We start from the raw sequence: 13,112 nt of genomic DNA on the forward strand, positions 1-13,112 counted from the left end.
AGTCATCCTCACATTGTATCACACATGAAATGCCATCAAATATACATTCCCAGCACACTATCAGTATCCAGAATATGCTTTTAGCAACTTTTCCTTCTCTTCGAGCGTTCTCATAGTAACATAGTATGTCTTGCCAGTTTTCAGCGCTGAATACAGCTCACATGAGACATCTCCAAGAACATAGCAAGACTTGTGCACGGTCATCTTGCAATCTCTACACTCAAATCCTTGGTTCACTACACCATAAAGCACTTCATTACAAAAATCACACAAGGTTCCTTGGGGCACAGTCTTATTTGTGAACAGATGATTGTTGAATTCGTAAATCTTCACGGGATCGTCAGGAATTGCCTCCACAATTGTGCTTCGCCTACTTCTTTCTATCTCTGCCACCAGCTGTGCAATTTTTCTATTCGACCCCTCAAGCTGCATGTTTGCCTCGTCAAGCGTCTTTCCCTGCAAAAGCACCTTGATCTTCTCTATCCCATCTTTGATCGCCATCTCTGTGCTCAGATCCTCCTCCAGCGACCGAAGGCTTCTTCTTCCCGACGAGCTGACGCTCTTGACTTCCTCGTTCATAAAGACAATTTTCAACGTCAACGACACCTTCTTCTGTGCAAGATGGTGAAGCTCGTTAGGCCTCAGCTCGCCAACATACACATTACATCCATGCTGAGATTCGTCTCCGATCCAAAACTTGTCGTTCTCAATCCGTATTGTAACAGTGCTGCCATCTCCTCCAACAACACTGCAGGAAAACTGTTGCCTAGCATTGGTTCTCCGCTCTCTGGATTTCTCCTTCTTCAAAAAACTCAGCTCCTCCTCAACACTCTTTCTAAAAAGAATCTCTTGGTTCAGCTTCTGTTCATACTCCTTCACCTCTGCTATTCTAAAACGGAGTTGTCTTCGCAATCCCTCAAGGCCCTCGGCTTTCAGCTTCTCAGCCATCATTTTGCTTTCTGCCTCCACTCTAATCATCATCTCAACTGCATTGCCATACTTCTCCTTATACATCTCAACCTCAGACTTCATCCATTTGCTCTTCATCCACAGCTTGCCAACCATAATTTCTACATCCGCAACAAGACTTTCTATTCCACTGCTCTCGTTCTTCATTGCCTGCCAGCTCCTTCGGATTTCATCCATCTCTTGCTTGCCAATTCCTGACTTACTCTCTGCAAGCAGAAGTTCCTCAGAAATCATTCTCCCGTCGCATATATCTTCATTGATACTCTTCAAGCTCTTCTTACATCTTTCTAATTCTGCTCTCATCTCATCAAGCTCTTCCCTCTCTGTAAGTAATTGCATAAGTACACCCTTCAGCTCTTCTTGATGCTTCAATGCTCCATCCTCTGCCTCCTTCAGCAGCATCTTTGCATCCATCAATTTCGCCTCAACCTCCTGTAGCTCCCCATTCCGCACATTCAGCCTTTTGCTACTCTCACGCATCTCTATCGACAGCATCTGTAGGTTCTGCTCATACTCCGCGCCTTTGCTCTTCAACTCTTCGCGGTATCTCGTCTCCTCGTCAGCAGTAATTTCACTTCTCAAGACATCCCTAAATCTCTGTGCAAACAACGGATCAAACGTAAACCCTACAAACGGCACATAGTTTCCCTTCTCCTCGCCTCCTCCCTTTTCCGCATCAAAATGCGTATCTACAAAGTGCGATGTATCAAGGTCGTCCTTTATCTCAGGAATAAATGGCGGCACCAGCTCCTTGACTCGTTCCCAGTCAACTCCGTTGAAAAACGGATGCTTTCTGATCTCCTCTACTCTAAGCCTTTGCTCCTTGGTGGTGACCAATCTTGTAATCAGATCAGTCAGCTCTGCAGATACCTTGAATGGAAATCCAAGCTCAACCTTTGCTATTCTTCGGTACGTCTCCATCAGTGTTTCCGAATAGAAAGGCGTAGTCCCATACACCATCTCATAAATAATCACTCCAAGCGTCCAAAAGTCCACATCCTCTCCATACTCACACTCCTCATTTACAGAGCATAACACGTCCGGCGAAACATAGTCCGGTGTTCCAACAGTGATTGCCGATCTTGCTTTGCCATCAACCATCCTGATACAGCTTCCAAAATCCGCCAGCTTCACATGGCCATCCGCAGCTATCAGGATATTGTCCGGCTTCAAATCCCTGTGAATCCACCCAAGCTTGTGCAGCTCATCAAGAGCCTGCACTATCTCTGCTGCATAGAACCTTATCCAGCTCTCCTCCAGCACATCCTCCTTCGACAACAGGCCCATAAAGTCGCCCCCAGGCACAAAGTCCATCAGGTAGTACAGATACTCGCCATCTTGCATCGTTAGATGTGCACTTACAAGCCACTCGCTTCCAATACTGCCAACCATCACCTCCCTCTCTGCCATAAACAACGCAGTATGAGGTTGTTTCAGCACAAGCTCTTTAGCAACTCTCTTCATTGCATACACCTTCTCTCTTCTCACAAGAAAAACCTCGCCATATCCGCCCTTCGCAATGTTCTTCACAATCTCGTACTCACAAGGCTTTGTCTTCACACCAATCATCTCCCTTAGTCTGTCAAGAGAGGCTGCCGTTCCTCGATTCGCTGCCTCGTGATGGATCGCCTCCATGCAGTCGCCAATCATGTTTATCCTCTCCATAAGGATCACATTTTCCAATGTTTTTACACAAAAGTCTCCAAAATCAATTATCTCATCAGTGTTTATTTTTACAGCGACCGCATCATCCATGCACAAAATCCACATATATGCCCTTCCAAAGCTCGTCATCGTCAAGAATCGATACATGGTCGTGATTGCTTAGCCTAAGCTTCAGGCCATGCATCTCCGACAGTATATATGCATGCTTGCAAGAAATCACATCGTCTCTGGTCCCGTGATATATAAACAGTGCATTTTTATTCATATGCTTGATGTTTCCCATCACATCGTATCCAATCTCTCTGCTCACAATCCTTCTTGCCCACGGCATCAGCATACACAACAGCCTCCATGCAAAAGACTCCAACACAACATCCATCACAGACATAAACGGCGATATCATCACTGCGCAGCGAGGCATAAAGCACTCCTCAATTCCATTACTCCTCACATACCTGCAATACTCCGCCAGTATTCCTGTCCCGAGCGAATGCGCTACCACATCTATCTCATTCGCCCCAAAATTGCCCATCAGATACTCAAAGCATGCCATGATGTCAAGATTCACCTTTTCAATCTCAAACACTCCCTCAGAGTCTGCAAACCCTCGGTAGTCGGGAATCAGTACATAGTATCCCATGCTGCACAGAAGCCCAATCTTGGACTCCGAGCGATAGCATTCTCTCGAGCATCCTCTTCCATGCAATGCAATTGCAAACCTCGGCCTGCAGTCTCCAGCAGGCTTCAGCAAGTATGCTCCAATCCTCTTCATATCCCTGGTAATAAAGTATACATTACACTCAAGCTTCTGATGCTCTGCAGTAAAGTCTCTCTTCGAGTCCTTCGTATTCAGTCCGATGTCACGCACATATCCAATTATCCTTGATAGTATTCCAGACCCCATTTATATTACAGCTATGGGTGCACTAGCACATGCTTGCTATCTAAGCTCAACCAAATTTGTTACTGTTTGCCCCATATGTCATCTGGTGAAAACTTGGCGCCGAGAGATGCAAAGGTCATTTCGGTAATTCTCCGATCGCTTGGAATAGAAGAGTGCGAGCCAAAGGTAATCATACAGCTGCTTGAATTCGCATACAAATACTCCACAGAGGTTCTTGGAGACGCACTGCTGTTTTCAAAACATGCAAACAGATCACAGATCAACTCAAGCGATGTGAAGCTGGCATTGCAAACGAAGGTTGGGAAGTACTTTGTCCCGCCGCCTCCGAGGCAGTATCTTGCAGAAATAGCAGCCATGGCCAACTCAAAGCCACTTTCTGTCCCTGATGGAGAAACACTGATAAAGGTTCCTCCTTTGTCATCTGCACTGCTGAGCCTTGACTACGAGGTTCTTGATAGGGACAGCGAGAAGAAGCGGCGAATATATTGAAAGCAACATTACATAAATCATACTATCTACACCGTGATATTCACAAATCATACATCGCGTGTATCGATACCTGGCTAAACCTCTTTGAAAAGCTCATACAGCATATCTTTTGCAGAGGCCTGGCCAGATTCTAGTATACCTGTATATGCTTCTATGACAAGCTTGTCAAGCCTTAGCACTAGGTCTTCTTCTTCAATGTTCTTGAAAACAAACTGCAGCGAGCATATCTCCTTTTCTTGAAGCTTGTCAAATGCCTTCAGCTTGTCTTGCGGCGATTTGTCATTCTTCAGGTAGAGCTCAAGTATTTTTGTTCGTTCTTCAAATGCCTTATCGATCCTGTCCCTGAATATGCTTTCTCTCCGCATCAAGCAGCTCTGAAGGAAGTCCAGGACCAATGCCTTCCTCTCTGGAAACGACTTCTTCTGCATCATTGTTATCAACTTCTCGGACGGTGCAAGAAGTTTTGCAACAATCTCGTTTGTCATTTCGGGCTTGTTGGGCACATCAAGCTGCCTCAGCAAGCTAACAAGAACATTGGGAGAAAATATAGGGCCTCCGATGCTCAAACTGATCCTGGAGTCAAGAACTCTGGATACAGACATCGGTACCTTTTCCTTGTAGAACTCAAACATCTCACGCCTTATAGCCCTTGATACTCCGTCATCCTGGCGTTTTGCATTGGTCAGCCTCTCCATCATCTTGAGATACTCCTTGTTCTGGTCCTCGTAGTAGATATCCAGCTCTTTCCCTGTAATCCGAGCCTTCAGTGCATTGTACTTATCAAGCCACAGATTTCTTGCTATCATGGACTTATCTTTGGTAAAGTACTTGTTCCGTTCATCGAGTGCTTGTGCAAGCTTTTCGTTCATGCCTGCGCCTCTTGCCCCATTAGCTAGGCCTGTGCCTGCATCTTCTGCAAATAAATAGAATGCAGCAGGATCTTCAATCAGAATGCTTTTGACAGCCAGAACAGTCCTTTTGATAAACATGTCGAGCATTCCCAGATCAAACTGGTTCATCTCGGAAATAAACACGACAGATTCTATCGAGACAAAGCTTTCATACAGGATCTCGCGATTGAGGTTGTTTGGAACCAGAGACTCAACCCCATCGAACTCATGGCTTAGATGTGAGTCTTCAGCCTCTTTTCCACAATGCATTGCTTGAATGCGGCATGCTATTTGAATCGCCATCAGTATGCATAGCGAAGACATTGCCTTATGTGTGTTTTTGCCGCTTCCTCTTAAATCGTCAGTGTTTCAGAAAAGTAAAGGCCAAGGTTTAATCAATCATCTATACATTGGAACACCAGACCACGTGGACTTCCGATATCTTGCATAATCAGTGTATATTTTTTCGTTCTCTGACTCTTCGTCCCTCATTCTTGGGAACACCTTGAAGTTTGTGAACCATACAAAGAACGCAAATGAAACGAAGCATGATGCATACACACAGCAGGATGCCCAGAAAACCATCAATGACAGATACAACGGATGTCTGGCATATGCATACAGGCCCTTTGGAAAGAATCTTCTATTTTCCACAGACTTTCTCAGGCATCCAATGCTTATGCAGAACATCGTAATTGACAAGGACAAACCACATGCTGCAACTCTCTTCAGTGCACCTCCTCCCATGTATCTTTCAGACTTTGCTAGGAGGGTGCTTTCAATTGCAATACCGATAATCAAAGCAGAAATGTCTTTTAGTCCCAAAATCTTTATCTGGATGCTTGCATCTCGACGGCTTGCTGTGCAATACACAAAGCCCAGCAGTGAAATCGAAGACAAAACATGCATTATGTGATGTGCTGAGCGGCAAACACCCAGCATGAATATTGACCCAAGCACAAAGCTAAGCATAGAGTCTTCCATGTGAAGGGCATGCGTGATGCACTGTTTGTATGAGTAAGTATTGGCATTGCAAGCATGCACAAATATACACTGTGCCTGTGTGCACAGTATGTGTTGCTGGCGCCATGCGTATATGATTGCAAAATCAGTCCCTTGATATGGCAAGGGATCCGAAAGGCAAAAGACAAGTGTCAAACGAGACAACAGAGCTTGGAAAAGTACTGTATGTATGCCAAGAGCAGCTTGTGCTGAAGCTGGTTGCAAAAGACATCCCTTATCCGAACTCAAGTGTGCTGGACGGATCGTCAAAGGTGATTGGCAAGGTAGATGAAGTTCTTGGAAGGATGGACGATGTGCATGCGACTGTTATATTGAGCGTAGCCAGCGAGACCGACAGAGTTGGGCAGATGCTGTTTGCATATGCTGACAAGTTTATTGCGAAGCGAAGGTTTGCAGCAAGAAGTGAGGTTGAGAAGAAGAAGGAAGAAAGGGATACGACAAAGGCCAAGTCAAGAAGAGACGGAATGGAACGAAGCAGAGAAGCCAATGCAAGCAGCGATAAAAGGTTCGGGGGGTGGAATAGCAAAAAGAATGATTTCAGGAACAGCAATAACAGAAGCAGTAACAATGCAGGTAGCAGCAATAACAGAAGCAATAACAAAAAGTTTGCAAACAACAAGGATAAGAGACAGTCAAGGCCAAGGTAAATCAAAAACAATACAAACGAGTAATAAAAGATCTAGCAGGCAAGTTTATTTTTTATCGATTCGATTGATGTGCATCTGGAGAAGCTTTGCTTCGTATGCCCTCTTCTTTTCCAGTAGCCTTGATCTCAACTCCATGATTATCCTTTCATCTTCTTTGATTTTCTTCTGGATTTCCTTTGTAAGCTTGATGTCGTCCTGTTTAAGAGCCTCGGACTCACTGGTCACTGCCTTGCCGATCTCCCGAGCCCTATAATCGTCGTAGAAGGTTTCTGTGGCCCTGACAAGGTTGATCAGGTTTTTTGATATCAGCGAGTCCACAAGGAAGTAAAAGTCATTCCATGCAGTTTTGTGAAGATCCATAATGCCCCATGGATACTCTCTCTTATGGTTATGCCCGTCCTCAAACCCCATGTTGCCAGATATCACAAAATACGGGCATCGTGCTTTCTGATTGTCATCATGCCTGGACTCCAAACAGAACGTGTCGATTTCCTCTGAAGAAAGAATGCCTGTAACTGTTTCATGGCACTCTGCTCGCTCTGCATCGTTCAGAAGGTCGCTTTTTGCAATTATCGGGATCAGATTGCACATCTTTGATATTTCCTTCATTGTGTAGATGTCTGCCATTCTTACATGTGTTGGATTTGGCTCCAGAAAGTACAGGCACAAGTGGATCCGCTTGTCCTTGATGAGCGACCTGACACTTCTTCTTTCCTGATGCATGAAGTCTTTGAAGTTTTCTTGCAACAAATCAGCAACAGGCTCCCAGCAACCGTTATTGTTCACACTATCTCCAATGCCATCAACTTCGGTGATGGTGACACGTGTTTGGAATCCGTTCTCCATCACAAAGAATTTCGAAACCTGGATGTTGAGAGCTGAGTTTTTGTGTAAGTATTTGGCACTCTCTGAAGCCATATGTGCTGATGAGGCATCACCGGTGCATATGGAGCTTGATGAATCGGCAAATGGGTTTGCCGGAAGAACAGATACACCAAGCATCTGGTTGATGAAAGACGTCTTTCCTAGTCCGCTAGAGCCTACTGTCATAATGTTGAAGTCGATACCGGCCTTACAAAAGTTCCTGTACTTCACATTCGGAAGGTTTGAGACGCCTATTCCCTTCGGGCCCATGAAAACAAACAATCACATTGATTTATAGTGACTGCGTAAACAATCGAACTCGAAACGCCAAATAGCCTTGCTTTTGTTTGTTGTGCTTGAGGATGCCTGACCAAAGGCTTGGCGATGTAGTAGAATATGCAAAGTTTGCTGAAGGCGAGCTAGCCATGATACTTGGCGAGATAACGCTGCAGAACGAAAAGCTTGTTGAGGTACAGCGGAAGATTGGAATCGGCAGGGCGCATTTAATCAGGAACTCACGATTACTTAACGAGATATTCAAAATGACCAGGCCAAGGCTTGCAATTGGGTTGATTGTGTTTTCAATTGGAATCGCTGTGCTTGTTTACATCGGATTGCCGTCCAGTATTGCATGACAAACCATCTCCCTGTACCATTTATGTATCTGATCGTTGAGTATTATATTATAAGCCAGAATCGGTACATGAATATAAACACAAAGCAGTGTTACAGATGCAATCACAGCATCTCCATGCACCACAAACTCGTACTAAACACTTTGATTACACAATCATTTATTATACAGTTCTAATCATTTACTCTCTTCACTCAGAAACTCCTCCAGCTCACGAACCTTGACCTTCGAGTGATCAAACTCCCCGTCCTCGTTCTCCTCGCCATCTCCATCCACCTTCCTTGTGTTTCCCCACGTAAAGTTGTCAAAGTGCCAGAACGCATATGTCGGCAGCACAAGGTTCCATATCGGAATCGATAGTATGTACACTATGCACCAGAACACATACTGCAGCTCCATCGTTGTCATCAGGATAAGAACCGCAGGCAACCCAAAAATACCCCCCAGCATAATCAGAGGAACCCACGCTGGCTCAATCAAAATTGATACCGCTACCATCACAAACGTAAAAACTATCGCGGCTGGCAGCACCAACGTCCCAAACAGCTCCATCACCACTACAAACTGCATTGAGCAGCAAAAGACTCCACAGAGGTTGTTCACACGCACAAGCTCAAACAGATTGTGCACCGTCGAGTTGATCCATCTTCTCCTCTGGCTTAGAAGAACACTAAACTCACCAGGAACATATGTCTCGCACTTCGCTGCAGGTATAAACACAAGCTTGCGCTTGTAAAAGTTCTTCAGTAGTAATGTCGTCAGATACCTGTCTTCTCCAAGATGCAACAGATTCTTCTGATGCAGAGTCTTTGCCTCAAACACTGAGTATGCATTTATAATAAACGGATGTGCAAGAATCGGAAGGCAAAGGTTCTTCTCAACAGACGCTCCAAAAAGCTGCTTTGCATTACTGATCTTCGGCACTGCTGCATGTGTCTTCAAAGGCCCAGAAAGCAGCTCTCCATGCGAATTCGTCACAATCTTGATCCTGTACATGCAGAAGCATCCTGGAAGGCATGTCACACCCCCAAACACAGACTCAAATGTCTTGCTCAGGTGATGGCTTACATAGTACTCAAATACCTGAATCATCGTAACCCAGCTCTCCAGCTTGTTCAGGATCATTGTCTCCCCACACACACCAATCACCTTAGGATCCGTCTCAAAAACATTCACCATCACGGACAGTGCATCTGGCTTCACAATCGTGTCTGCATCCACCATCAGAATGCATTCAAAGTCCTCAGGCTCAATGTGTGGCATCAGAATCTTAATCTTCCTGTACATTTCAAACTCCAGCTCGGTCATCCTATCCCTATATATAAGCTTCGAGAAGAAAGACATGAGAATCACCTGGCTGTCTCTCTTTCCCCTATTCCCTGCCTTGAACACCTCGTCTGGATTTCCACACTTATTGATCACAAGAATCCTGGTCTTGTATTCTTTGCATTCCCTACCGCCATCTTGCCTGCCACAGCACGACCAAGACGATCCTCCGTCCTCCGCCTCTTCCTTCGCATGGTAGTATCCTTCGTATACTCTTGCCCTGTTGTATCTCTTGGACCCGTGCGTCAATGACACATAGCTTTTTGGCTCGGCATTTGTATTCACTTCGCAAAGACTCAGCACTATGCCAGGCGTACTCATATCATTTCCAGATCCTGTTATCTCCCCATCGCAAACAACAATAATCAATTTATTGTCGTATCCATAATCTTGCTTGCACAGACTGTCCAGTGTCTTCTTAATCCCATCCCGCCCTTCGCTGTAGCAAGTAACCAGCAATATGCAGGGCGTTACCTTTGCGCTTGGCTTTGCTCGTTTCTTCATGTACCATGAGTAAAACAGCCCCAGCGAAAACTTCGCAATGATCAGTCCAAAAATCGATATCGTAGATATCCAGAACATCGTATCTGCAAGAAAACACCCAGGCGTCTTAGTAGCAACCTTTCCTGCATAGAACATGTCCTGATAGCACCTCCACTCATCCACCCCAAAATCAGGCTTCCCTTCTGTCCCTGCATACTTCTCGTTGAACTCCTCAAACATCGGCTCCGTGCAGTACGACGGATCATACACTTTACTGCCCACAACAACCATCTTCTTCCTCGTTATGTCTGCCCAGTCCTCCATATTCATCGATCCGCTCGGCAGCTGTCGTCCAAATGCAAGCTTGCATGCTCCGCTGCTTTTGCTAAACATGTGTGTCTGGTTTTCTCCAAGCTCATAGCTGCCATCCGTATAGTATATCCCCCCGCTTGCTATCACAACACGCCCACTAAATGCATCAGGGCGCAGGCCAGACGCAATGTATTTGTTGTTTCCTCTGCAGACAATCGTGTTCATCCCGTATGTCATAAACGTAAGCACAATCCAAGAAAAAAATATGCATATACACAGTGCAACCTTCTCTCTCCATGCATGCTGTACCTCTGGCGTTGTCATTCCAAAACACCTCAGCATGAAGTTCGGGATCAGACATGTCAATATCAGTGTGATTCTGTGCCACGTGCCCTTCCTCTCCACATTGCTCTGGGGTTCCTTTTGAAGTCTGGTTCTTGACCGACTCTTTAGCATTTCCCCTTGCGATAGCATTTGTTTGGACATCGCTCAGGCTAATATATATCAATTTAATTAATGCATGCTATGGCTTGCCTCAACACATATCTTCACTAATCCACAGCTTATCTGTACTAATCCAGCTACCTGATACACAGTGTATATCAATAATTGCAGGATTGCAAAGACACACCCAAATGCACGCATCTGTGCTTCTACACGCCTGCATTCTTCTTTCGTTTGCAAGCATCCCACTGCTCATGGCAGCTACTTGGCTTCCTCTTATCTCCTCCAATTATGAGCCATCAACCATCGCTCGCTTCCATTTCTAATCAAAATTAACCGATCGTACACATTCTACATTTAAGACCGCTCAGGCGCTTAGATAACAATAATATACAGAAACACTTTCCATTCGCCATGTCAATCATGTCCCGCCCTCCTGCCATCCATCAAGTCACATGATTGAAATTATTAAACATGACATAAACGGGATGTCAACATACTACTATTCGAGATATAATTAACATTTAAATATCAAGCTACTACTCTCATCCCCGCTATGAAAGAGCTCATCCAAGAAATCGAGATGCTCGAAGCAGACATAAAAAGCGACCTTGGGCTTGACGATGCTCTTTTCTCCATGCAAGCAATCCTGCAGGCAATCAACGGTTACAGAAATCTCATCAAGCCCAAGGAAAAGGAAATAAGAGAATCCCGCCTCGGCATGCTCAGAATGGCGATGGAAAGGCTCGAGTTTCATAATCTCGAGTGCGAAGAAAACACACTGGCAGACAAGCTCAAAGATATCTATAATCAAGACAGCCCTGCACAAAATAGATCCGGATGCTGAACCCCACAGCTAGCACACCTATAAAACATCATAGATTAATTGAATAGCTGCACATCATGATCAGCATGCTACTAAATGCATCGGTCATGCCCTACATCCGTAATATAGATCCCTCAGCTAGCTAATTAAACTCTTCTTATAGGTGCTTCCAGCCATGCTGCGTATCAATTTCAGCATGCTGATGCTGTTGTTCCATTCCAATCAAGTGCTACATTTTGCATGCCAAATGCTGTTCATCATAGCCAGCCATGCCTCTGACATCTTTCTCCAGCTCTTCAAGAGTGTACCTACTAGCAACATTCCTTGTGAAGATGCGCTTAAGAATTCTGGATGCACATGCAGGCACTGCTCCAAGATCCACCTCGATGCTTCTGACATTCCTAAGAGTGTCAAACATGCTCTCAGCAACAAACGGAACACTGCCCGTGCATGCATAATACAGAATACACCCAAACGCCCAGATATCCATATGAGCCAGCACCACGTCGCCATCGTATGTAAGATCTCCAACCTCTACTGTTCCAAACCCTGGTGTCCCAAGCAGCACAACACTACTGCCTTTTGCAACCCCCTCTGCATTAATTATTGAGCATCCAAAATCAATCACCTTGATTTCATCTCCTGCGATCAGTATGTTTTCAGGCTTTATGTCGCAATGGTATACATGATTACTATGCATGTGCTTCAAGGCATCGAGCACTTGTACGAGCCATCTGGCCTTGAAACACATGCATTCCGGGCAATTGCACACATTCATCTCAGATACAACCTTCTGCATTGTTTTGCCTTCAAAATAGTCCAGAATCAAATAGCATCTATCTGCATCCTCCCTGCATCCATTATACCCTATGATGTTTTGATGCGGCGGCAATGCTTCGAGCGTGTCTCGTTCTCTACAATACTCACGATCGCCGCCATTTGCCTGGCCTAAATACCTTTTCAATACAACAGCCCTGTGATTCTTGCTATCGAATGCCTTCATGAGCATTGTGTTCTTTCCTTGCGATATCAGCCCGATTGCATCAAAGCGCCTTGCCATCCAGTCAGGGATGTGTATTTATGCAATTGCCACAATAGTACCAGACTTGCAAGCCAAAAACTTTATTCCTCACGCGCAACCTTTTTCTGCTTGACCTGATCCCAGTCGGTGCTCAACACAGTGCCTTCCGACTCATAGAACGACTTCTCCATTGCCCTACGAACATTATCTCCTGATCGTTTGTATATCCTGCTCAGCAAGTCAAGCAACGACTCTGTCTGCTCAGATTCATCGTCAGACACCCAACTGTCTGCACCAGCCATCTTTGCATCGCCTGTGCATTCCATCCATATCTTGCACTCCATTTTCCTCAAGCGCACTTCTATTCTTGGCCCTGATGTACACAGCAGTACCTCTGGGCTGACATCCCCTAACAGATCGACTGCAAGGCCGTCGCACAGCACCAATCTTCTTGGCCCTTCGATATGCGGATTGATAGTCGTTTCCGAGACAACATCTCTGTTTATCATGATTGACACGGTCTCGTTTGTTTCTGTGAACTCGCATGCTTTGTGCATCATCCGTTTGTTTATTTATCTTTTTTCATAAATACTTGCATTGATTGCTACTTCGAAC

General features: G+C 45.1%; 12 protein-coding genes across 12 annotated transcripts; 4 read left to right on the forward strand and 8 right to left on the reverse strand.

Moving 5' to 3' along the window:
• Nucleotides 1-60: 60 nt before the first annotated feature.
• Nucleotides 61-2,724, reverse strand: HK407_01g01210 (serine/threonine-protein kinase; the record flags this gene model as incomplete). Its single annotated transcript, XM_060420123.1, has 1 exon — nt 61-2,724. One exon carries the CDS (start codon nt 2,722-2,724, stop codon nt 61-63), a length of 2,664 nt encoding a protein of 887 aa, XP_060277685.1.
• On the reverse strand, nt 2,717-3,538 carry HK407_01g01220 (uncharacterized protein; the record flags this gene model as incomplete). Its single annotated transcript, XM_060420124.1, has 1 exon — nt 2,717-3,538. The coding sequence occupies one exon, from the start codon at nt 3,536-3,538 to the stop codon at nt 2,717-2,719; it is 822 nt and encodes a 273-aa protein (XP_060277686.1).
• A 75-nt stretch (nt 3,539-3,613) lies between these two features.
• On the forward strand, nt 3,614-4,027 carry HK407_01g01230 (transcription initiation factor TFIID; the record flags this gene model as incomplete). The annotated part of the gene is made up of 1 exon (XM_060420125.1): nt 3,614-4,027. The coding sequence occupies one exon, from the start codon at nt 3,614-3,616 to the stop codon at nt 4,025-4,027; it is 414 nt and encodes a 137-aa protein (XP_060277687.1).
• A 74-nt stretch (nt 4,028-4,101) lies between these two features.
• On the reverse strand, nt 4,102-5,241 carry HK407_01g01240 (uncharacterized protein; the record flags this gene model as incomplete). Its single annotated transcript, XM_060420126.1, has 1 exon — nt 4,102-5,241. The coding sequence occupies one exon, from the start codon at nt 5,239-5,241 to the stop codon at nt 4,102-4,104; it is 1,140 nt and encodes a 379-aa protein (XP_060277688.1).
• Nucleotides 5,242-5,316: 75 nt separating this feature from the next.
• Nucleotides 5,317-5,901, reverse strand: HK407_01g01250 (uncharacterized protein; the record flags this gene model as incomplete). Its single annotated transcript, XM_060420127.1, has 1 exon — nt 5,317-5,901. The coding sequence occupies one exon, from the start codon at nt 5,899-5,901 to the stop codon at nt 5,317-5,319; it is 585 nt and encodes a 194-aa protein (XP_060277689.1).
• A 137-nt stretch (nt 5,902-6,038) lies between these two features.
• HK407_01g01260 (putative H/ACA ribonucleoprotein) lies at nt 6,039-6,587 on the forward strand (the record flags this gene model as incomplete). The annotated part of the gene is made up of 1 exon (XM_060420128.1): nt 6,039-6,587. One exon carries the CDS (start codon nt 6,039-6,041, stop codon nt 6,585-6,587), a length of 549 nt encoding a protein of 182 aa, XP_060277690.1.
• Nucleotides 6,588-6,632: 45 nt separating this feature from the next.
• Nucleotides 6,633-7,721, reverse strand: HK407_01g01270 (septin; the record flags this gene model as incomplete). Its single annotated transcript, XM_060420129.1, has 1 exon — nt 6,633-7,721. One exon carries the CDS (start codon nt 7,719-7,721, stop codon nt 6,633-6,635), a length of 1,089 nt encoding a protein of 362 aa, XP_060277691.1.
• Nucleotides 7,722-7,813: 92 nt separating this feature from the next.
• On the forward strand, nt 7,814-8,086 carry HK407_01g01280 (uncharacterized protein; the record flags this gene model as incomplete). Its single annotated transcript, XM_060420130.1, has 1 exon — nt 7,814-8,086. One exon carries the CDS (start codon nt 7,814-7,816, stop codon nt 8,084-8,086), a length of 273 nt encoding a protein of 90 aa, XP_060277692.1.
• Nucleotides 8,087-8,262: 176 nt separating this feature from the next.
• HK407_01g01290 (chitin synthase) lies at nt 8,263-10,680 on the reverse strand (the record flags this gene model as incomplete). The annotated part of the gene is made up of 1 exon (XM_060420131.1): nt 8,263-10,680. The coding sequence occupies one exon, from the start codon at nt 10,678-10,680 to the stop codon at nt 8,263-8,265; it is 2,418 nt and encodes an 805-aa protein (XP_060277693.1).
• A 526-nt stretch (nt 10,681-11,206) lies between these two features.
• On the forward strand, nt 11,207-11,497 carry HK407_01g01300 (uncharacterized protein; the record flags this gene model as incomplete). The annotated part of the gene is made up of 1 exon (XM_060420132.1): nt 11,207-11,497. One exon carries the CDS (start codon nt 11,207-11,209, stop codon nt 11,495-11,497), a length of 291 nt encoding a protein of 96 aa, XP_060277694.1.
• Nucleotides 11,498-11,705: 208 nt separating this feature from the next.
• Nucleotides 11,706-12,536, reverse strand: HK407_01g01310 (putative serine/threonine protein kinase; the record flags this gene model as incomplete). The annotated part of the gene is made up of 1 exon (XM_060420133.1): nt 11,706-12,536. One exon carries the CDS (start codon nt 12,534-12,536, stop codon nt 11,706-11,708), a length of 831 nt encoding a protein of 276 aa, XP_060277695.1.
• A 62-nt stretch (nt 12,537-12,598) lies between these two features.
• Nucleotides 12,599-13,057, reverse strand: HK407_01g01320 (putative SGT1 protein; the record flags this gene model as incomplete). The annotated part of the gene is made up of 1 exon (XM_060420134.1): nt 12,599-13,057. One exon carries the CDS (start codon nt 13,055-13,057, stop codon nt 12,599-12,601), a length of 459 nt encoding a protein of 152 aa, XP_060277696.1.
• Between the last annotated feature and the right edge of the window lie 55 nt (nt 13,058-13,112).

The sequence above is a fragment of the Ordospora pajunii genome (genome assembly GCF_021821965.1).
Source record: "Ordospora pajunii strain FI-F-10 chromosome Unknown Cg_01, whole genome shotgun sequence".
Lineage (NCBI taxonomy): Eukaryota > Fungi > Microsporidia > Ordosporidae > Ordospora > Ordospora pajunii.